Source organism: Anas platyrhynchos, chromosome 23 (assembly GCF_047663525.1).
Source record: "Anas platyrhynchos isolate ZD024472 breed Pekin duck chromosome 23, IASCAAS_PekinDuck_T2T, whole genome shotgun sequence".
Classification (NCBI taxonomy): Eukaryota; Metazoa; Chordata; class Aves; order Anseriformes; family Anatidae; genus Anas; species Anas platyrhynchos.
In genome coordinates this window covers 5604878-5625646 of record NC_092609.1, presented here as the reverse complement: position 1 = coordinate 5625646, position 20769 = coordinate 5604878, and the positions used below count along the sequence as shown (strand labels likewise).

Sequence of the window (20769 nt, the reverse complement as noted above, 5' to 3'; positions counted from 1 at the left end):
GAATTCATTGATTGGAAAACGTGCAAAATAGGTGGGATCTGGGGTGACTGGTAGAAATCAAAAGGGTTTGAAATAGGCGATGTGACCGCAGCTTAAACCTGCAGGAAGGGAGCATCGACCCGAATGGTTTATCTGAATCTTCAGCTGCAACTTCTGTAAATACCAGCTCCTTCTCCTCATTTGCTACCATGGCAGTTTGCAGACTTTTGCTGAGTTAAAAGGACAAATCATAGTTGTGCGCGTTTGTTTGATCAGGCCTTTACCTCAGTGCTCACGTTCTCAGACTGCTGGGCTTTTATATTTTTGTCATTTTCTTAGAAAACGGCGAATGATGCATATCCCGGCTTCCAGATGATTAGTTCCTGTTGCTCCCAATTTGTGTCAGGCTGCGTTTGGTTGGAAATGAAAATGTAATTGCAAATTCCCCTAAACAGCACAACATGTCTGTGGTATTAATTAAAGCACTGTAAATACGTAGAATATCTGAGAATGCATTCCTTCAAGCATGGCCGTGTTTTTTTAAACCTACAGAGAAGGCAAAATACGGTATTTAGGCTTAGTAGATGAAATGTATTGCTTCTGTGGTGGCAGATCCGTGTCTTGAGATTTTAAACCTGGTGGATCTCGTGCTCGAACCTTCAAAGGAGATGTTACATAGACAATAAAACGTCCTGCTTTTCAGGGAGGGCTCTCCTTAGGTCACTCAGAAAACGCCTTCAGTCTTCACTCACTGCAGCATTCACAAAGTGAATGCCTTCCTGTAAGGTTAGTCACCGATGGCCACTCATTCCATGCTTTCACTAAGAAAAACCTTCACAGCTTTGAATCTGAATTTCCTGCCCCGCGTTTAGGTGAGCCCGGAGCGGCGTCAGGCATTGCTGGGCTCCTCGTCCGGCGGCGCTGGTGAAGTGAAAGATGCCAAATGTGAAGTTTGACAGTGAGCTCGGGGGCTTGTGCTGGCCCGGTGGCTCTCTAATCCCCCGCGTCTGAGCAGCGGGAGCATCCGAGCAGCACAGGACGGAGCTCAGCAAGAGGCTGGGGTCAGGGCACTGCTGCAAATAGAAATGCTTTGCTGGCTGCAGAGGTTAACCAGGTACACAGCCCTGTTTTACTACATGGTGGAGACCTACGGAGAGTGTTTCTGCCCTCCTTTTTAGCTGAAACATCCCCAGATTCTAAGGGGAAAAGGAATAGAAGGGACTTGCGGACTAATGTTCTAGTGAAACCCAGCCTTCCTAAAGAAGCCTGCCTGGATAATTCCTGTGAATAACAGACTCTGTTCAGCTATTTCCTAACATAGAAACGGTGCTGACTGCTTCTTCAGAGTAACATAAGTTAGTGATACTACTGAAATAGTTGTGGTTCAGACATAGATCTGATTTCTCCTAAGCACGCTGAATTCACAGCTGTTGATCCTCCAGAGGAGGCTTTGCAATTGAACACCTGGAGAACAGGTAAACTTCCCGCTGTTGTTCTCCTCTCCTGTTTTGTTTTGTTTTTTTCCTAGTAGCATAGGCTTAAGACTCTGAAGAAACGGGCTGCTTTTTTTCACTTCCAACACTGGCTGTTCCTCCTGAGCCCCGCCTTCTATTTTTGCAGTCATAGGATTTTCATAGTTTCTTCTTCTTCGTTTTCTTCTTCTTCTTTGTCTTCTTCTTCTTTGTTTTCTTAGTCTTCTTTGTTTCTTCTTCTTCTTTGTCTTGTTCTTCCTTTTCCTGGTCTTCTTCATTTCCTCTTCTTCTTCGTTTTCTTAGTCTTCTTCATTTCTTCGTCTTCGTCTTCTCCTTCTTCTTCTCCTTCTTCTTAATGTTCTTCATTTCTTCTTCGTAAATATCGTCTTCTTCGTCTTCGTCTTCTTCTTCGTCTTCTTAATCTTCTTCTTCTTTGTTTTCTTAGTCTTCTTCATTTCCTCTTCTTCTTCTTCGTTTCTTCTTCTTCTTCTTCTTCTTCTTCTTCTTTTTCTCCTTCGTTTACTTAGTCTTCTTTTCTTTTTCTTATTTGTCGTCTGCGTCTTCTTCTTCGTCGTTGTCTGCGTCTTCTTCTTCCACTTTCTCTTCTGGTGTTTTAATTGTTGCAGAGCAGTGCTTACACCAAGACAAGGACATTTCATCTTCTCCTTCTGTCATGCCAGTGGGCAGGCTGGAGGTGCAGCAGTTGCTGGGAGGGGACAGACCCAGGTCAGCTGACCCAAACTTGCCAAAGGGGTATTCCATACCATCTGACGTCATGCTAAACGATATATAAGTGTGGCTAGCCAGGATGGGGGGGCTGGCTGCTCGGGGTTAGGCTGGGCATCAGTCAGCAGGTGGTGAGTAATTGCATTGTGCATCACTTGTTTCATACACGTTATTAGTAGTAGTACTATTATCATCATCATCATTATTGTTATTATTATTTTTCTGTCTTAATAAACTGCCTTTATCTCAACTTACAGCCTTCACTTTCCTGTTTCTCTCCCCCATCCCAGAGAGGGAGGGGTGAGAGTGAGCGAACGTCTGTGTGGTGGTTAGCTGCCGGCCGGGTTAAACCACAGCTAGGTGCAAGCTGTTTCCAGTGAAGCTTCCACAAGAGGTAACCTTATAAGAAATGTTTTAAATAGGCAGATATGAAATATTAAATACAAACACAGTCAAAGAGCTGGCTAAAGAGACAAGTGGACTACATAAAGATAGGGCAATCTTTTAACTTCCTGACGTTCAAAGCAGTAACTGGAGAGTTATCAGAGTGAACAGAGAATAAGGGCAGGAGGGAAAATGAAGAATAATGGAAAGTGCTTATGTCCACATTGGCTGTTGAGAAGATTACTTTAGAAATGGTCATTTTGTCTGGATAAGTGAAAATATATGAAAGATTAAAGAAATTAAATACCTATTACAATCGGCAGAAAATAGTGGTAAAGAAGTTACAGGAGGAGATCAAGATTTCTTGATACGCTCCCTGGAAATTCCCGTTTTGGCATAATGGATAAACGTTGTAGTATTATTAAGATGGTTCAATCATTTCAGCTAATGAAGGGGATCCTGTTCTGGGTTAACACCAGACAGCAAAAAAAAAAAAACACCATAACAGCTGCTCAGTCACTCCCAGTGGGACAAGGGTGAGAATTGGAAAGGTACAATTGAAGAAGCTCACAGAATCACAGAACAGTAGAGGTTTGAAGGGACCTCTGGACAGCATATGGTCCAAGCTCCCTGCTCAAGCATAGATCCAGTAGCCCAGGATCATGTTCAGGCTGCTTTAGAATATCTCCAAGGAGAGATATTCACAAAATCTCTGGGCATTCTCTGCCAGTGCTTGGTCATCACCATAGTAAAAACGTGTTTTCTGATGATCAGTGGGAGACTCCTCTATTTCAGTTTGTGCTCACTGTCTCTTCTCCTATCACTGGACACCAGTGATAAAAGCCTGTTTCCATCCTCTTTGCACTCTTCCATGTAGTATGTCATAGAATCCATGGAATCATAGAATGGCGAGAGTTGGAAAGGACCTTAAACATCATCTAGTTCCAAACCCTCCACCATGGTCAGGGATGCAACACACTAGATCAGGTTGCTCTAGGCCTCATCTAACCAGGTCTTGAACATCTCCAGGGATGGAGCATCCACAGCTCTTCTGTGCAGCCTGTGCCAATGTCTCAACACCTTCCGAGTGAAGAATTTCCTCCTAACCTCTGATCTAACCTCCCCTCTTTTATTTTAAAACCATTCCCCTTGTCTCATCACTATCTGGCCAGGCAAAAAGTTTCTCTCATCTGTTTTATAAGCCCCCTTTAAGTATTGAGAAGCTGCAATAAGGTCACCCCGAAGCCTTTTATTCTGTAGGCTGAACAGCTCCAGCTCCTTCAGCCCATCTTCACAGGAAAGGTGCTCCAGCCCAACTTTGTGGCCCATTCTAACAGATCCACATCCTTCATGTGCTGGGGCCCTAGACCTGGATGAAGGTCTGAGGGAGAACAGACTTCAGGTAAATTCAGACTTTAGGTGAATTCAGGTTTGTTCTGGGGAGAACGGACGGCAAGCTATTAACCACTTCATAAGGTCCCCTGGGAATCTGTTTCTGAAGGTGTCAGAGTCCATCAGTGCTAGTCACTTTTTAAGAGCCACCTCTTAAGAGCACAGGAGCAGGTGATTCCAAAGTGTTGGATGTTAAACAAGCAGGGCAGAATGCTGGCTTGGCTGAGAAGGGATCTTCTTCTATAGCTTAGGTGGAAAAAGAAAGTCTATGGACACTGGAAGCAAGTTCAAGTGACGAGGGAGGACTACATAAATGCTGTGTGCCATTGGAAGGAGAAAAGTTGTGTGGCCAAAACTCAGACTTGAAGCTGGCCAGTACTGTGGGGGGCAACAAAAAGGGCTTTTTAAAGTATGTCAACACCAAGAGGAGGACTACAAGTAACATTGGTCTATTACTTGATGAGATGAGTCACCTCACAAATAGGGTCACAGACAAAGCAGACATTTAATGTCTTCTTTGCCTGTTTTCAACACCGAACACGGGCCTTGGGACACCTGGAGCCCTGTGTTGAAGGGCCGTGATGGTGGGAGCAAGAAACTCCCAGCCAACCCTCAACTTGTGCGGGATTTGTTGCGCCAGATGCATGCACAAAAGTCTATGGGGCCTGATGGGATTCATCCCAGGGTACCCAAACAGCTGGCTGACGCCATTGCAACACCTCTCACAATGTGTCCAAAAGAAAGCAACAAAGATGGTGAAGGGTCTAGAGGGGAAGACATACGAGGAGCGGCTGAGCTCATTTGGTTTTGTCTACAGCTTCCTCAAAAGGCATAGCAGAGGGGCAGGCGCTCATCCCTTCTCTCTGGTGACAGTGACAGGGCCTTAGGGAGTGGCGTGGAGCTGTCAGGGCAGGTTCAGTTTGGGTATTAGGAAAAGATTCTTCATGGAGAGAGTGGTCAGGCACTGGGACAGGCTCCCCAGGGGTAGCGGTCATGGCACCAAGCCTACCAGCGTTCAAGAAGGATTTGGGCAATACTCAACACGCACATGGTTTGATTTTTGGGTGGTCCTTTGTGGAGTCAAGAGTTACATTTTATGATCCTTGTGGAGCCCTTTCAACCTGGGATACGCTACAGTTCCTTGATTCTAAGTGGAACATGCGTAGAAGCACAAGCTCATCATGAGCACCAGATTCACGTTTAGTTGTTTTGAAAGGGTTGTGAACAAGGCATAAGAAAAGGCTTAAAAGAAGGACCCATGTGCTCTCGCTGTGGACTCAGACTCACCATCTGCTGCCCACACACCAACAGCCCACCCATCAATGGGGAGGCCCCTGATGCCAACTGCCAGGGAAGATTAGATTTGACCTAGTGCAGCTCAAGCATGGCAAGGGCATTTGGGGGAAACCCTTGCTGGAGGGATATGCTCGCAGGATATGTGCAAGACTGGTCATTCTTGCTGCCTGTGTTCTTTGGTTTCAGGCCTTAAAGAACCAGCTGATTGTAACTGCCTGTGTAGCTGCAGTAGAGAACTGAGCAAACTTTTCCGTGCCTTCCATTCTTATTTTTTTAATCCCTTCAAGTTTTCACTTGATTTACATTTCCATTCAGTGATTGCTTGATTTGACTCAGAATCTGGAAGAAACCCTGGGCACCGCTCTACTGGTGCATCCATCACAGTGCCCAAGGGCAGGGGGAAGGTCCAGTCCCAGGTGGGGCTTTGAATGCTCCCAGGGCTCCAGCAGTCGCAAGACTCTGGGGAAAGAAATCATGGGCCTCTCCAGAGCTTGGCAGATGATAGAGGTCTCTGAACTAGTCTTTCATATCCTGTCTTCATCCCAAATTGTGCACTTTGGGGCATGGGGCTCACAAAAGCCTGTGTAATAACCATTTCCTACACTGTCTCTTTCAAATACCCAGTGCCAAAAGAGCTGGCACCACTTGTTCTTCATGTCTCCCAGTATCACTGGGAGATCATACAATCCTAAAGTCACAGAATGGTTTCAGTTGGAAGGAACCTTTAGGATTACCTAGTTCCAACTCCCCTGTCACAGACAGGGACACCTCCCGCTAGATCAGGTTGCTCACAGCCCTGGCCTTGAACACCTGTTTGTGGGGTGGAGGGCAGGAACCACTTCTCTGGACAACCCGCTCCAGGGTCTCGTCACTCTCAGTGTAAGAGCTTCTTCCTAAGAGCTAAACTAAATCTACCCTTTTAGTTGAAATCCATTACTCCTTGTCCTATCACTACATTCACTGATAGACTCCCTTTCCAGCTTCCTTGTGGCCCTTTAGGTACTAGAAGGCTGCTGTAAGGTCTCCCCAAACCCTTCTCTTTTCCAGGCCGAACACCCCCAGCTCTCTCAGTCTGTCTTTATCGGAGAGATGCTCCAGCCCTACAATCATCCTTGTGGCCCTCCTGTGGACTTGCTCCAACAGGTCCATGTTGTTAAACCCCTGCATGTTCTGTTTTCAGGTGATTCATCATGACACGCAAAATTATGGCTATAAAAAACTCAGAGACAAACCAAGGAAGTTTTATTACCAGAAAAACAATCACAAGAATCCCAAAACTTTGAGGGCTGAGGGTTGTGTGTGTCTTTCCCCCTACTCTCCCCCCGCTCCCCTCCCATCTTCCCATTTTGTAAAACAACACAACAAAACCAAGCATCTTCAGGAACTTTGAAGAAAACTGGGAGATTTCCCAAACCTTTTCCCATCCATGTTAAACCACAACTTGGATTCACTGCAGCAAATCCTGACATTTTGCTCAGTTGTCCAGCTGTTCCAGCTCATCCATGTCATCTGGGTCAAGCCTCTTGATCTCGGTTTCTGAAGAAAGAAAACAAATGTCAGTGCCTGCCAAGTACAGCCAGGCACCAGTCTGCCCAGGAGTTGGCAAAGGCATAGCACTGCTGCTCTGGGGCTGCTAGCAGTGGCAAACCCTGGCAGCCATGCCCAGGACTCTCGGCTCTGCCTTCCACAGATGACATAAAACAAGCTGTGAGCAGTTCAGCACGTGACGGAGGTGAGAGGTTAGAAACCTGCCCAGCTGTTTGCATCAAACCTAGCACAGACAGACATGGACCCCAAAGCAACAGCGACTGCACTACCACACTACCACAGGCCTGCTCCTGCCTGTGCCTTTTGCAGCAGGACATGCTGGATTAGAGGTGACACAGATTCTAGCTATCTCAGGACCAACTGGCCACCTCTGGGATACTGCTTCTTGGCTCAGCGCACGTGCTAACCTCACTCTGGGCTGAAAAGCTACCCAAAGTGCTCAGCATGGCATTTCCACTCTGTAGAGTTCAAGAGATAATCAAACTTTGAGAGAGCACAACAGACACAAACCTGACTGACAAATAATAAGGGATGTACATAGTGATGGGAACCCAAACTGGTCACTCACACTGACTGATGGAGCTCAGAATGTTTATTCCACAGAGGTTATCCGATCAAGGACCTTGGCAACTGGGCAACGTGGGAAAAGGGGGAAACAAGCAACAAAACACAGGGAGACACAGACCTGACAAAACCAATGAGACAATGACAAGAAACTAACCTCACCACTCACACTAATTGGTGAGCTATCGAGAAACTACAGGTGCCACTTCCCAGAAGAACCACCTGCACTTTACAGCTGGTAAGGCTGTGAGTCAGAGGGACCTGGACTGGAAGGGGCGTGGGAACTGGGAGGGCTGTACAAACCCATGATGAGACGTGCAGAAGGAAAGGGAGGTGGGAGGCGCAAAGAGGGGGTAAGCAGGAAAGGGCACAGAAGCGGCCACTTGCATGTGAAATGGGGCTAGTCGGTGTGCTTCTTTGGTTTAGCCCCGAGACTGATCACCACGGTCTGTCTTGTAGTCTTACGCCTGCTTAAATCTTTTCCCACTTCTGTCTCCTTGTGATCTCACACTCAATCCCTGGTATGTGTGTGTGTGTGTGTACGTGCGTGCATACAGCAGTACAGCAGTACCTTCTCACCAGCTACTGGTAAGACCTGTGCGTGAATGAAAACTGGTGCCAACTCCTGCAGTCAGACAGGGACAAGGCTGCCCCTGGCCTCGGCTGCCACCTACTGGAGCCAGTGCAGGGGTCTCACTGCAGATGCTACAGCAAGCGCGGTTCTTCAGCTCCCAGCCACTGGGCTGAGGATGCTGTGCATCCAAAAAAACATCTGTTGGGGGGCACTGGCGTGACTGTGACTATGTGTGTGTATACATGAACTCAAAGTGACAACTGCTAGGGGCAGAGGTGAGCATCTGTACCTTCTACAGGCTGTGTGGGCACGGTGTGTGTGTGTGTGTGTGTGTATTCACCTGCAAACTCCAGCCTGTGCCACCTAGTGACTGTGGGGTCCCTCAGGCCCAGGCCAGGGTATCAGGTGCGTGGGTGGGGTCCATGCGAGTATCAGGCTGGACCAGCCAGCGAGTAGGGGAGATGTCAGAGGGCAGGGGTCTGGTCAGGGACACTAGAAGAACAGAGGTGCTGGGATGGTGCTTGCGGACCCATAAACACCTGTGTGTGTTTGGACCCTGGAAGTGCATGTGTGTGCTTGCACTAGTGACCATCCCTCTCTGCCAGCCGATGAGGAGAAGGGGATTTGTGTGTGCTTGTGTGTCTGTATCTTTGTGTGTGTCTGTGCGTGTTGGTCTCAGGGACATTTGTTCAGTGACATGCTGATTGAGCCTGCAAAGGGTAAAGTGGCAGACGCATCCCTCAGCTTGTGCAGAGACCCCAGGTGCCCAGGCACCAGGCTGGGCTCCAGCAGCCCACAAGGACCGTGCTGGTCTGTACTGGCCTGTGCTGTGCTTCAGCAACCAGGCATGGGGGTCCTGGGCCACACTCCTGACATCCCTTAACACTTCCCAATGCACTTCTCATCCACGTGTCCCTCAGCTCTTCGCAGCATCACAGAGCTGGGCACAAGGATACTCACGGAAATGCTCCTCTATACTGTGCATGAGGTACGTGGTCTGCCTTTCCACCATGTTGAAGACAATGCCCTTCTTCCCAAAGCGGCCCGTTCGCCCAATCCGGTGCAGGTAGGTCTCAAAATCCAGCTGCTTCTCCTGATTAACAGGGAGGCTGAAGTTCACCACTATGGTGACTTGTGCCACATCAATCCCTGAAAGACAGAAAGGTTTCTCGCAACCAAGCTCCCACAGCTCTGAAAGCAATCACCTGTGCCCAGGTCGGGGCCAGTCCATTTGCAGTATAAAGCAGTCAGCCCTGGCTCTGCAGCGCACACTACAGTGACATGTCAAGGCAACCAAAGACCTAGAGGCCACAGAGCACGGGTCGTGTCACCAGAAACGAAGCAGCATCATGTGTCCCCTGCAAGTTGATTGGCCATGGGGCAAAGCAGGGGGATTCCCACACTGCAGACGCTGTGAGGGTGTTGCTTTTCAGGATACGGTACCTCTAGCACAGACGTTTGTGGTGATGAGGACTTTCTCCTTCCCATCGCGGAATCTCTGAATCACATTGGCCCTCTGCACTATGGTCAGCTCTGCCGTCAGCACGGCGACCTGGTGCCCATCCTTGCTCATCTCCACCGACAGCCAGTCCGCACTCCTGCGAGTCTAGATGCGTGCAAGAGGCAGGAGGAGCTTTTGCAGCAGGTCTGCTGCTGCTGCTCCTCTCAGTCATTGCCAATCCTTCACTGCTAAGCTTCCCCTAAATCCCCTGCTCCTTTAAGTTGAGCCCCTGCTGATTTTTAACAGGCAGAGCCTCAAAATAAGACCAAAGTGACACAGACAAGCAAGAAGCCCTTGTCAGGACACAAAGTACAAAGGGCAAGGAAACACAGTATGCTTTCTACGCAATGTTCCCTGGGGAAGCCAGGCAAACGGGATCTCAACCGTCACGAGAGATGCTGTTACAACACCTCTTTTAAAGGCTGCACTTGCTGCAAGTCATCGTGCCCGTGCTTTCATGCTCAGCTCCAGCCAATCTAATGGCAGTGCCAGAAGGGCCGTCCTTTAAGTGCTGTCCACGTGCTTCCCATCCCTCCCTTCCTTTTGATGGTCTCAGCAGAAGTACTGAGGCCACGCTGTAAGATGGATCGTTTACATACCACTGACTGCAAGGACACCACCACTCTCTCCTGGCAAACTAGCTGCTTTACCTGGCAGAATATCATAGCCTGCCCAATGGTGATGCTGCCATAGATGTTGCACAGGGCCTCGTACTTCTCCTCTCTGTTCCTGCACACAAAGTAGTACTGCCTGATATTGTTCAGGGTCAGCTCTTCCTGACGGAGCTTTATTATGATGGGGTTGGAGACAATTTGCATTGCAAAATTCCACACTGTTTCCTTGAAGGTTGTGGAGAAAAGCAGCATTTGGCAGCCCCTAGGTAAAGCCCTAGAGCAGAAAAAGGACTTGTTACCAGTGAGGAATGCTACAAGCTACCTCTGGATGAACAGGCTTTGGAAACAAAGGGATTCCTCCATCCAGGGAGGGCCATTCCTCACTCAGTGCAGCACAGCACAGCACTCCAGAATGAGTCAGCTCTATGGAAGAGCCCCGTAGGAATAAGCTACTCTGCATTTGCAGTATTATTATTCGAAAACGCTATCTACTATCGGAGGAAAAAACACCCAATTAACACTTGGCCTCCTTCTTCGTACCTGCAGACACCGCTCACACACAGCATTTGCACGTGCCAAGGACAGGTCCTCGTATCCCCTGATTCTCCAGCTACATTTCAAGCCCTGTCATTCACTCTGTAAAGACCTTCATGGCCCACAGAGTTTTTTAGCCACAATTCAAAGCCATCCATCACCTATGAAAGTGGATGGACAAAGACTTTGGAAAAAGCTTACATTTCAATAATGGAAAAAGCGAGCCTTTTGTGAATGTGCTTCTATCCAGGCCAGCTTTGGTTATATTCAAAGGAACAGCAAATGAAACACAGCCACTAAAGAGCTATCCCTATCCGAGATCCAGAGGCATTAAGCCTGCTATGCTCTTATCCTTGCTCCTATTATGGAGCAAGAACCTGAAGAGCTCCAGCCTGAGGTTTGACTTTCGGTGTCTTGTAACAGGATCAGAGTTACCAACTTCCTGTTTCCTGGGACTGCTGACAATACTTTGAATGCAACCAATTTGAAAGAACAGCAGGAAAAAGCTTTTGAAACTGGTTAACCCACTCCCTATATCATGCCAAAGAGAGCCAGAGGAAGAACCTTTAGCATGCCTGACCCTGCCTGGCAGAGCAGCCTGCTGCCCAGAAGTCCTCATTAACCTGCACCACGCCCTGAAGAAAAGCTGTTTCAAGCTATTTTGTTTGTGTCACCTTCAACACAAGGCACCGTATCACAGAATATCCTGAGTTCAAAACGGCCCACAAGGATCGTCCAGTATCAGCTCAAAGGAAGTTAAAGTGAGCTGAAAATCGTCCCATTCATCTAACAGTTACAATTTTAAAGAAAGCCACATCCCAGGACTAAGCAGACCAGAGCCTGCCGATGTGCAGGAAAGAGCTCATTCTCACATCAACAAAAGCCTTCTGCATCAAAGGGATACTCTTTCCCTGTTTATTTGGCTGGTTTGGTGGCTGATTTGCTCAAAGCTGAGCAACCAGGAAAAAGCGGGGGAGGAGGATTTACTTGTCTATGTTCTGATCAGGAGCAAAGCTAGGACTGGCCAAGGACATCCAAGAGATGTTGTAGTCAAGAGACAATTTCTTTGGCTCCCTTGTTCTGCAGTGTCCTCCACACAAAGTGGTTTTCTTTCTTCCTCTCTCTCCCTCTCTCTCTTGTCTTCCTGTCTCTCCTGCTCTCTTTCTTTCGCTACCCAATGTATCTAAGGGCATCTAGAAACACTGCATTTGACTATCTCGAATTGTGTCAGGACACAAGCCAGCACTGGTACTCACCTCTGAATGCGAATGCTTTGGTACGAGAAGCCCTGATGGTCAATCATTACGTCAGCTTCATCCAGCACAAACAGGCTGATTCTCTTCATATTCACCACTCTCCGTTTGAAACACCAGTCCAGCATTGTTCCAGGAGTCCCGATGACAATCTGCTCCTCCCGCAAGGCGCCTGGCAGAACTGCAGGAGGAGAAATCGTATCACACCACCTCCGTACAAGGAGCAGTACTTTCCTCAGCCACACACACCTGGCTGAGAATGAGCAGGGTAGTATCCAGAGAGATAGGGATTCAAAATCTGCTATGTTCTGGCTGCTTGAGCATGGTTCCCACCCTGCTGTGTCAGCCTCTGACTGCCTATCAATGCCTTTGAGGGGGTCATTGCAAAGCGGAGCTCAGGAGCTTAAAATTGCAGGTAGCCATCAAGCAGGGCTGACCCTTCCCTGTCGCCTTGTCAGGTGGAAACCAGCAAAAGGGGTGCCCCACCTCTGAAAGGAGACAGCGGTCACGAGAATGACTCCGTAGAAGGCACGGGAATTCACACGCTGTTTCACATGCCTTCAGAGCTCCGCACAGCTCCCGCTAGTTCACAGCTCTCACAGCATCCCGCTAGTTCCTTACAGGACTGTTACACTGCTCGCAAGTCTGCTCAACAGGGCTGGACTCACCTCTGTTTCCCTGGACAGCGTACGTAACCCTGATGTCGGCACAAAACTGCCCCATCTTCTCGATCACATGTCCGATCTGCAGGGCCAGCTCGTAGGTTGGAGCCAAGCAGAGGCACTTTGAGAGAAAAGAGAGCTGTCAGACAAACCCACATCTTTTAAAAGCACACAGCGCCCCTGGCATGGCATACCCTACACAAACGAGAAGGCATTTCAAAGGAACGGAAAGCTCAAAACGCTGAAATCTCACCATTAAACTCTTCCAAATCTGCAGAGGGATCAGCAACGGCAGTCGCTTTTGCAGGTTTGGAAGGTGGGGATACAGCTGAAGGCAGAAAGGACTCAAGGCAACTACTAGGAGAGGTCCCTTCTTTACTGTGAGGGTGACAGAGTGCTAGAACCGGCTGCCCAGAGAGGCTGTGGAGTCTCCTTCTTTGGAGACATTCAAAACCTGCCTGGATGCCATCCTGTGCAGTGTTCTCTAGGTGATCCTGCTCAGAGGGGGGTTGGACTAGATCATCTTCAGAGGGCCCTTCCAACCTCGCCCGTTCTGGGATCCCGTGATTTTTGCTAGGAAAATTTGTTTCCTCAGGCACGGTGCCATTTGCTTCTGTGCCCAGCTTTCAACTGAGAGTTTAAATTACATAGGATGCTTGAGATTCAAGACTTTTAAGTGCAGCACCCAGCCTGCGTAGGTGATTCTGAACCCAGAGAGGTGACTTGCCTTCCCAGGAGCTTTTATGGCACCAGAAACTAGCACAAGTCACAGCAAACAGCTGGAGTCTCTGCGCGTGCTTGTCAAAGCTGGCTGGATGCTCCTCAAAACAGAACGTCAGGAAACATAGGGCCTGGCTAAATCCACTGCTACCAAATAAAAGTACCCTCCTTTAGCTGGCAGCTTCATCCGCTCCCGAGCTTTCTCTCCGACCTGCCTGCTGCTGGGACGCTACCTGGGTGTTTACCACCCCACTACAGCAGCCACAGCAGGTAGACCACCACTGAGACTGGGACAAAAACAGAAACTCTGTCCACAGACAGCGGCTTGAGGGTGCAGGCAAACCCCTACCGCATGGGCTTTCCCCTTCCTACATTACCTGCGGGTACTTCTCTGCACCATTAACTCTGCTCAACATCGCCAACACAAAAGCTGCCGTTTTCCCTGTCCCTGACTGGCTCTGTGCAATCAGATTTTGGGGCCTGCAAGGCAAAAGCTGCTTAGTTGAGCACAAAGGCTTGGCATCCCCACACCGGCACCCCGATGCCACGGTGCCTTAGGGGAGCCAAGGTGGTGGTCTGCTCACCCAGGCGGCCGTGGTACTCACGGATGTGCCAGCATCATTGGCAGAGCCGTCTCCTGGATCTTGGACGGCCTGTTGAAGCCCATGGTGTAGACCCCCTGCAAGAGCTCCTTCTTCCTGTCCAAAAGCACCAAAAGTGACCGTTCCACAAGGAATGGCTAACAGCGCCCAGGGGCAGCTCCAAAGCCCGCCTGCCTCAGGGCTGCCGCCTACTCACAGGGGCAGCTCCTCAAAGGTTTTCACGGAGAAGAGAGGCGAGTTGGGGTCCTTCTGCAGGATCTCCACGTGATGTCTGGACTCCACGAGGGACGTGTGGATCAGCTTGTTCAACAAGGAGCTCTCCGCCAAGTCCACTAGAGAAGGGGCGGGCTGGTGAAAAGCCCCGGTGCCCCTCGGGTCCCCCGTCCCACACGCACGGGGCTCTCCAGCCATCTGCCCCCACCGCCCCTGACACCGCCGGCTTTTCGCCGAGCTCTTCTCCTGCACAACCCACCTCAGGCCCGAGGAACCCGGCTGGACTTCACGGCAGCCTGGCACCCTGCCCCGGCCCACGCCTCCGCTGCCCTCGCCCGCTGCCGAGGCTCCGGGAGCTGCCGCTCCCCCAGCCCGGCCCCGGGGGTGCCGACCCTGCGGCCTGCGCGCAGGCCCCGGGGGTCACGGCCCGGCGGGACTCACCTCTGTCCTCCTCCTCGCTCTCCTCGTCCTCGCTCGTGCAGGCGGGCTCTGCCACGGGACAAGACACACGACGCTCAGCACCTCCCCGCAGCCCCGCCCGGGCCGGCCCCGGCACACGGGGCCCCGAGGGGGGCCGACCCTCACCCCGCTGCCGACACGGACACAGCTCCCGGCGCCGGCCCGCGCACCGCTGCCGGCGGCCAGGCGAGCCGCACAGCCCGCACAGCCCGCGGCGCCGACGGCAGAGGCGGCCCGGGCCAGGCGACCGCGCGGGGGACGGGCTGCCCGGGGACGGGCTGCCCGGGGACGGGCTGCCCGGGCCCCACGCCTGCTCCCGCCGCCGGCCCCCGCCGCCCGAGGCCATCGCGCCCCCGCCGCCGCAGCTCGCGAACGTTACCCAGGCTCCGCCGTTGCCGCCTGCTGCCCCCCGGCGGCCGGCAGGGCGCAAGGCGGCTGCCGGCGGGCCCCGGACAAGGAGGGCGCGGAGGGGCCCCTCACGGGCCTATCCCAGAGTGCAGCCCGTAGGACTAAGAGCAGAGTCCGAACGCTTCCTAAACCCCGGCTTGGTCCAGGACCGCGTCCCTGGGGAGCCGGTGCCAGTGCACAACAGCCCTCTGGGTGAAGAACCTCTTCCAGTCGACTGGTGGCTAGCAACTGAGTCACCCATCTCCGAGAAGGGCTGGAATAAGTTTCATATTGTCTTTTGTAATACTTGTTTGGAATTGGAAATTGTTACAACGAATGTCCACGTTAGCTTCCTTGACAAAAGTGCATGGCAAGGTATTGAGGGGTACATATCGTAAAGACTGGGAAGAAAAAATTTTGTATTAAGTAAAAGCATTTACTAGATTTTCCAGAAAAGGGGAGACTGATATTGTATAAACTCAGGCTCTGCAGTCCATGCCTCTGAGAAAGCAGATTTAAGAAAGGAAAGACAAAACCGCTGCACATCAGCACCTGTGAGACAGAGGAGTGAGAAACAGCCCTGCAGACACTGAGGTCAGTGCAGCAGGAGGCAGGAGGTGCTCCAGGCTCCCAGCAGCAGTTCCCCTGCGGCCTGTGCAGGGAGAGGCCCCTGGTGGAGCAGGCTGTCCCCCTGCAGCCCATGGGTCCCCCGTGGAGCAGATCTCCACGCTGCAGCCCCCCTGTGGCTGGAGGAGCCCCCGGTGGAGCAGGTGGCTGTGGCCTGGAGGAGGCCGCGGCCTGTGGAGAGCCCCCGCAGGAGCAGGCCCCGCGCTGGACTGGAACAGGCTGTGCTGAGCCTGCTTTGCCCGTGACGCTCCTTGGGGAGTGATCTCCCTGTCCTTCTGGCAGCCCTTGAGCCCTTTCCAGCCTCTTTTCTCCCCTTGGCGTTGGAGGAGGGGCAGGGAGAGAGCGCTTGTGCTGGAGCTCAGCTGCCCAGCTGAGGAAAACCACCACGCTTTGCTCTCTCTTGCCGCTGCTGCAGCACGCTGGTAGCAGCCAGCAGCGTCTGTTCTTCGAGCCTCAGCAAGCCCACAGCATCTTCCTTGAAGGGATCCCTTTCCTTCACGCCTGCCAGGCGCCGCCTCCAGAGGCTGAGGGCTTGTGCCCCGTTTGCAAGCGCTTGCTCAGTGCCCCCTTCCCCAGAGAAGGATCCCAGCTGCTTGGCTTCCCTGCCCTCTGCTGCCAGGCTCCCGCAGCTGCTATCCCAGCAGCGCAGCAGCCAGCTGACAATGTGCTCGCCTGGAGGACAGCTGCAATCTTGTCCCATGGCTCGCAGCTCGCCCAGGGATGGGGATCACCTGCTTGCTGCTGCTTTGCTCTCTGCTCTCCTTTCCAACAGCCTCCTGTTCCCTGGGATGGCCCTACCTTGGGGGAGCCTGCCTCGCCTTCCTCTTGCTCCTTCCCCTTCTTGGGAGGACTTTCTGCCCTTCCGAAACGAGATGACTTCTGCATGCATTCCTTCCCCTTGTGTGTATTGGCGCCTGAGACAGCAGCGGGGTAGTCCCCGGAGCCAGCTCTTAGGGCCTGTGCCAGGCTTGGAGGGGCTGCAGGGAACATGCCAGGGGCTCGAGGGGCTGCAGGGCGAGTGACAGGGCTTTGAGGGGCCTCAGGTCCCACCGCAGTGGTTGAAGTCGATGCAGGGAACATCAGAGTTGTTGGAGGGGCTGCAGGTACAATCCCAGGGCTTGCAGGGGCTGCAGGCTGCGTCACAGCTTTGCATCAGCTCAAGACGCATTTTCCTAGAACCAGACATTTCCTCCTGAAGGGGCGGAAGAGCATGGAATGGTCTTCCAAATGCAGAGAGCAGACCCCGGCAAACGTACAGCTGCTGCTAGGAAGTACGTCAACTTTTTTTTTTTTTTTTTTGGTTGTTAACATTGTTTCACAACAACAGATGCAAAGATGGATCTTGAGCTGAGGGCAAAGGTGACCTTGGATCTGAAGCACACAGGCATTCGCTAATGTCCCCCCATCCGGAGTGAATGCGCAACGACTCGGAAGGAAAAATAAAGTCCAAACCAGTGCGTTGTGATAAGGAGAGTTTAATAGGGTAGAAAAGGAAGAGAAACAAACAAAATGATAAATAATGATATGTACAATTTATAATATATAAAAATATTTAATACTATTAAATACGAATACTTATAATTTTATAATAAGAAAACAATGCCATACTGTACAACACAGTCAATAAAGTGGATTTAATGAAATAAATAATAAAACCAACAAATTAAATGAAAATTAACAAATTTAAATTTAATAAAAATAAAACCCATTTTTCCCATAACAATGAATTCCTATCCCCATCATCACTTCCCATCCCACTGATCATTTCCTATCCCAGCCACCTCCCATTGCTGCTCCCAAGGCTCAATTCCCAACTCCCATTCTTCCATCCATCCATCCATCCATCCATCCATCCATCCATCCATCCATCCATCCATCTTCTGCCGTCCGTGCTGGCCATGCCCACATCCATGCACGGCCTGAGCATGGGCAGCGGGAGCGGGCTGCATGAAATCCCCTTGGCATCCCAGTGCAAGAAGAGCTGCAGGCAGAGGCCTTGCTGAGTGACCACGTAAGGAGAGGAATTTAATCCAGAAGGCAGGAAAGAAGAGCAATGCCCTGAAAGAAGAACCAAGTCTTGTCTCTCAGCCCTTTGGTGTCCCAAGCAGCAGTTGCCATGGGCAAGCTTTCCCAGCCCAGCCGCTGCCAGCATCTCCCCAGCTTCCCATTGCCACCTTCCTCGGTGAGCCACGCATTTTCCACTGCCCCCGTTGCCCATCCCTGAGAGTGGCAAGCTCATCCCCTAGCTCCAGCACGAGAGAGGGGAGAGGGCAAGCGAGAGGGGCAAGGGCTGAGGAGCGTGGCTGAAGCTGGAGCAGGTGCCTGCAGAGGTCTCTGTGCCTGCCTGGGTGCTGCAGGGGCCGTCGAGGAGAAGCCCGAGGTCGGTCACGGGTAGCCGTAAGAGTAGGCTCTGGCGTGGTCCTTCTGCCGCTGCACAAAGAATTGCACGGGGCCGATCTTCATCTGGTGGGCCGCCCGCTGCCGCTCCTCCTGGGCCAGCTTCTTCAGGCGCTCCCGCTCGGGACGCTGCTGCGGCGTGATGGGCACCGACTCCTCCAGCGTCTTGGCCCCGCTGGCCTGGGGACAGAGCCTGTCCTGGGGCCGTATGGCACGGGGCTCCCCACTCGGAGTCTCCGGCAGCAGCCGCGCTCTGCGGGGAGCTGGTGCCGCTGCTCCTTGCCCCCCTGCAGCCCCCGGGCTTCGCGCTCTCTTCACCGGTTCCGTGGTGCTGTTGATCGCCAGCTGCTGCCCGCTGCTGCCTGCTTCCCTGCTGCTGCCAGCCACCGTGCTGCTGCCACGCGTCTTCCCCTGGCACGGTCTCTTGCGGCCTTGGCCAGCCTGGCCCAGCAGCATCTTCCTCTCCTTGCGGGGGGGGTTCTCTGTCGTCGGCCTCCTGTGCTGGCAGCTCTGCGCTGTCCCGAGGGTGCTGCTGGGCGCGGGGCGCTTGGCCCCCCGCTCGGTGCCGGTGGACGCAGGGGCAGCCAGGGGGCTCTTGAGGGGACCCAGGGGGCGTTTGGGCAGGGGTCTCCTATGGTCACTGCGGCCCTTGGGGTTGGGGCGTTTCTTGGGGGAACTCGGGGGGGATTTGGGCTGGGCTCTACTAAGGGCACTGGGGACCTTGGGGTTGGGGCGGGTCTTGAGGGAACGCTGGGGGGGTTGGGGCAGGGCTCTACTAAGGGCACTGAGGACCTGGGTGTCAGGGAGGCTCCTGGGGGGACTCAGGGGTGGACTGGGTAGGGGGCTCCTAAGCGCACTGGGCAGGGGACTGGCTGCAGGGCTGAGGGGGGGGCTCACTGCTGGCACGACGGGGGACTGCAGCGACAGCCCACCCTCAAGCTTCTCGGGGCGCACCCCAGGGCTTGAGGGGACCTCACCGAGGGCTCCTGTGGCTTCCAGTCCCTGCGTGCTCGGCTCCTCGATGTCCTCGCAGAGGTCGGGCAGCTGGGAGAGGAAGCGGCTGAGGGCAGGACTGCTGGGCAAATCGCGGAAGGCGTCCTGGGGCTCCACGGCATCGAGCCAGCTGAGCAGCTCCTCCATGTCGGGGATGGGGATGTCCAGGTGGGCCAGGAGCTCGTCCTGCACGTGCTGCAGCTGCTGGCTGTCCCCTGCCAGCTCTGGAAAGGCCTCGGCCAAGGCATCGGGGCCCAGCTCGGGCAGCTGCGGGGGCTCCTCAGGCACCTGCGGGGCTGTCGCCGCTGAGGACGAAGCAAGAAAATCCCCCAAGATGGGCGATGTCAGCTTTCCCGTGGCCCCTGGGTGTGGGGCCACAAGCGGCCGGCTGTGCCAGCCCCAAACTCACCGTCGGGCGTCGCCGTCTGGGTGCTGGCGGTCCTTGGAGCCTGGGCAGGCTCGGGGGGAGTGGGGCCGGGCAGCGGGGGCCCCTGGTCCTCGCTGAGCCCCACGGCGTGCAAGCAGGGCTCCGGCAGCTGCCCCCGGCTGCTGCTCAGGGTGCGGGGCATGGGGAGCGCCTGCCCCCGCAGCGGAGGCCCCGGGACGAGGGGTGGCGGGGGGTTGCACTGGGCGGGGGCCTGCAACAGGCAGGTGCCTGCGGGGTGCAGGAGCTCCCCATGGAGCACGGCCCTGGGCCCCAGCCCCAGCGCATGGTGGGGCACCAGTGTCCCCGTCACCATGGGCTGTCCCCACTGATGGACGGGGGCACAGGGAGGAGCGGTGTGGGGGAGCTGCCCCACGGCGGGGAGCTGCACCAGCTGCAGCTGGTGCCCCATGGTTGGGAGCTGCACCAGCTGCAGGTTTTGCCCCACAGCGGGGAGCTGCCCCACAGCAGGGAGCTGCCCCATGGCGGGGAGCTGCCCAAGCTGCAGGTGGTGCCCCTGGGCTGGGAGGTGCCCCCCAGGTGGCAGCTGCACCCCGGCGGGGAGCTGCAGCACCTGCCCCTGGACCCCCGGCACCACGTGCCAGACGGTGGCCTGGGGCAGCGCGGAGGGGAGGGTGGGTACCTGCAGGGGCTGCAAGGGCAGCGCCGTCGCTCCAGGGAGGGAGGGCAGCAGCCAGGCAGCCACCGTTGGCGGCACGGCTGGGACGACGAAGGGGGAGTTTTGCGTCTGCACAACCCGCAGAAGCCGTCTGGGGAAACCCTCTGTGGGAAAAAGGGCGCTGGGCTGAGCTCTGCGGCGCTGGGCTCGCCAGCAGGGCCGCAGCCCCGGGAGGAGCGGGAGCCGGCTGCTGGACCTGCCATGGTGGCTGGAGAGTGGGGCGGTTGCTTGGGGAACCCGCGCAACGGCCGTTCCGTCCCAACGGCTGACCAGCCCCTCGCCGACATCTTGGGGAGGACTGCAGGCTTTGGAGCCAAGCAGGCTGCCCAGCGCAAGACTTGGCCATCCCCAGCAGGCTTGCCCTCCCACGCAGCACTTGCCATGCCCACCACGATTCCACACCGCCTCTTGCCCGGCCTGAGCATTTCCCAGCCCAGGACCAGCTTTCATCCTCATGGTCATTTCCCATCCTGACAAGCTCACAAGATAACAGATTCCCATACAAAAGATTTCCCATCAACACAAACAGATTTTTCCCTTCATCCAAAGAGATCTTGTCCCAAAGAATTCCCCTCTCTTGGAGGACTTTCCCATGGTTTTCCTACTTCAGTAAATGTTACCCACCCCATTAAAGACTTCCCATCCCAGTACTTTCCCATCCCAGGAGTGACTGCCCATCCCAATGCTTTTGCTTCCCAATGCTTTCAAACCCCGGGCACATTTCCCATCTCTTTCATTGCCGAGCCCAATGCCTTTCCACCCCAAGGAA

General features: G+C 53.5%; 2 protein-coding genes across 4 annotated transcripts; both read right to left on the bottom strand.

The window, feature by feature from the left end:
- Positions 1–6536: 6536 nt before the first annotated feature.
- LOC101802585 (ATP-dependent RNA helicase DDX25-like) lies at positions 6537–14959 on the bottom strand. Of its 2 annotated transcripts, none has more exons than XM_072027240.1 (11): positions 14873–14959; positions 14476–14523; positions 14018–14153; positions 13825–13917; positions 13597–13699; positions 12506–12620; positions 11841–12018; positions 10087–10324; positions 9379–9541; positions 8896–9084; positions 6537–6785 (listed from the first exon to the last, which is right to left on the bottom strand). In XM_072027240.1, exons 4-11 carry the CDS (start codon positions 13884–13886, stop codon positions 6724–6726), a joined length of 1110 nt encoding a protein of 369 aa, XP_071883341.1. In that variant the 5' UTR covers positions 13887–13917; positions 14018–14153; positions 14476–14523; positions 14873–14959; the 3' UTR covers positions 6537–6723. The 2 variants fall into 2 exon arrangements, with proteins under 2 accessions (XP_071883341.1, XP_038023064.2); XM_038167136.2 differs by lacking the exon at positions 14873–14959 and adding an exon at positions 14620–14801.
- A 2129-nt stretch (positions 14960–17088) lies between these two features.
- On the bottom strand, positions 17089–20530 carry LOC113841611 (uncharacterized). Of its 2 annotated transcripts, XM_027448299.3 has the most exons (3): positions 19307–20516; positions 18223–19202; positions 17091–18084 (listed from the first exon to the last, which is right to left on the bottom strand). In XM_027448299.3, the coding sequence occupies exons 1-3, from the start codon at positions 20499–20501 to the stop codon at positions 17893–17895; spliced, it is 2367 nt and encodes a 788-aa protein (XP_027304100.3). In that variant the 5' UTR covers positions 20502–20516; the 3' UTR covers positions 17091–17892. The 2 variants fall into 2 exon arrangements, with proteins under 2 accessions (XP_071883340.1, XP_027304100.3); XM_072027239.1 differs by having other exon boundaries at positions 17089–19202; positions 19307–20530.
- Between the last annotated feature and the right edge of the window lie 239 nt (positions 20531–20769).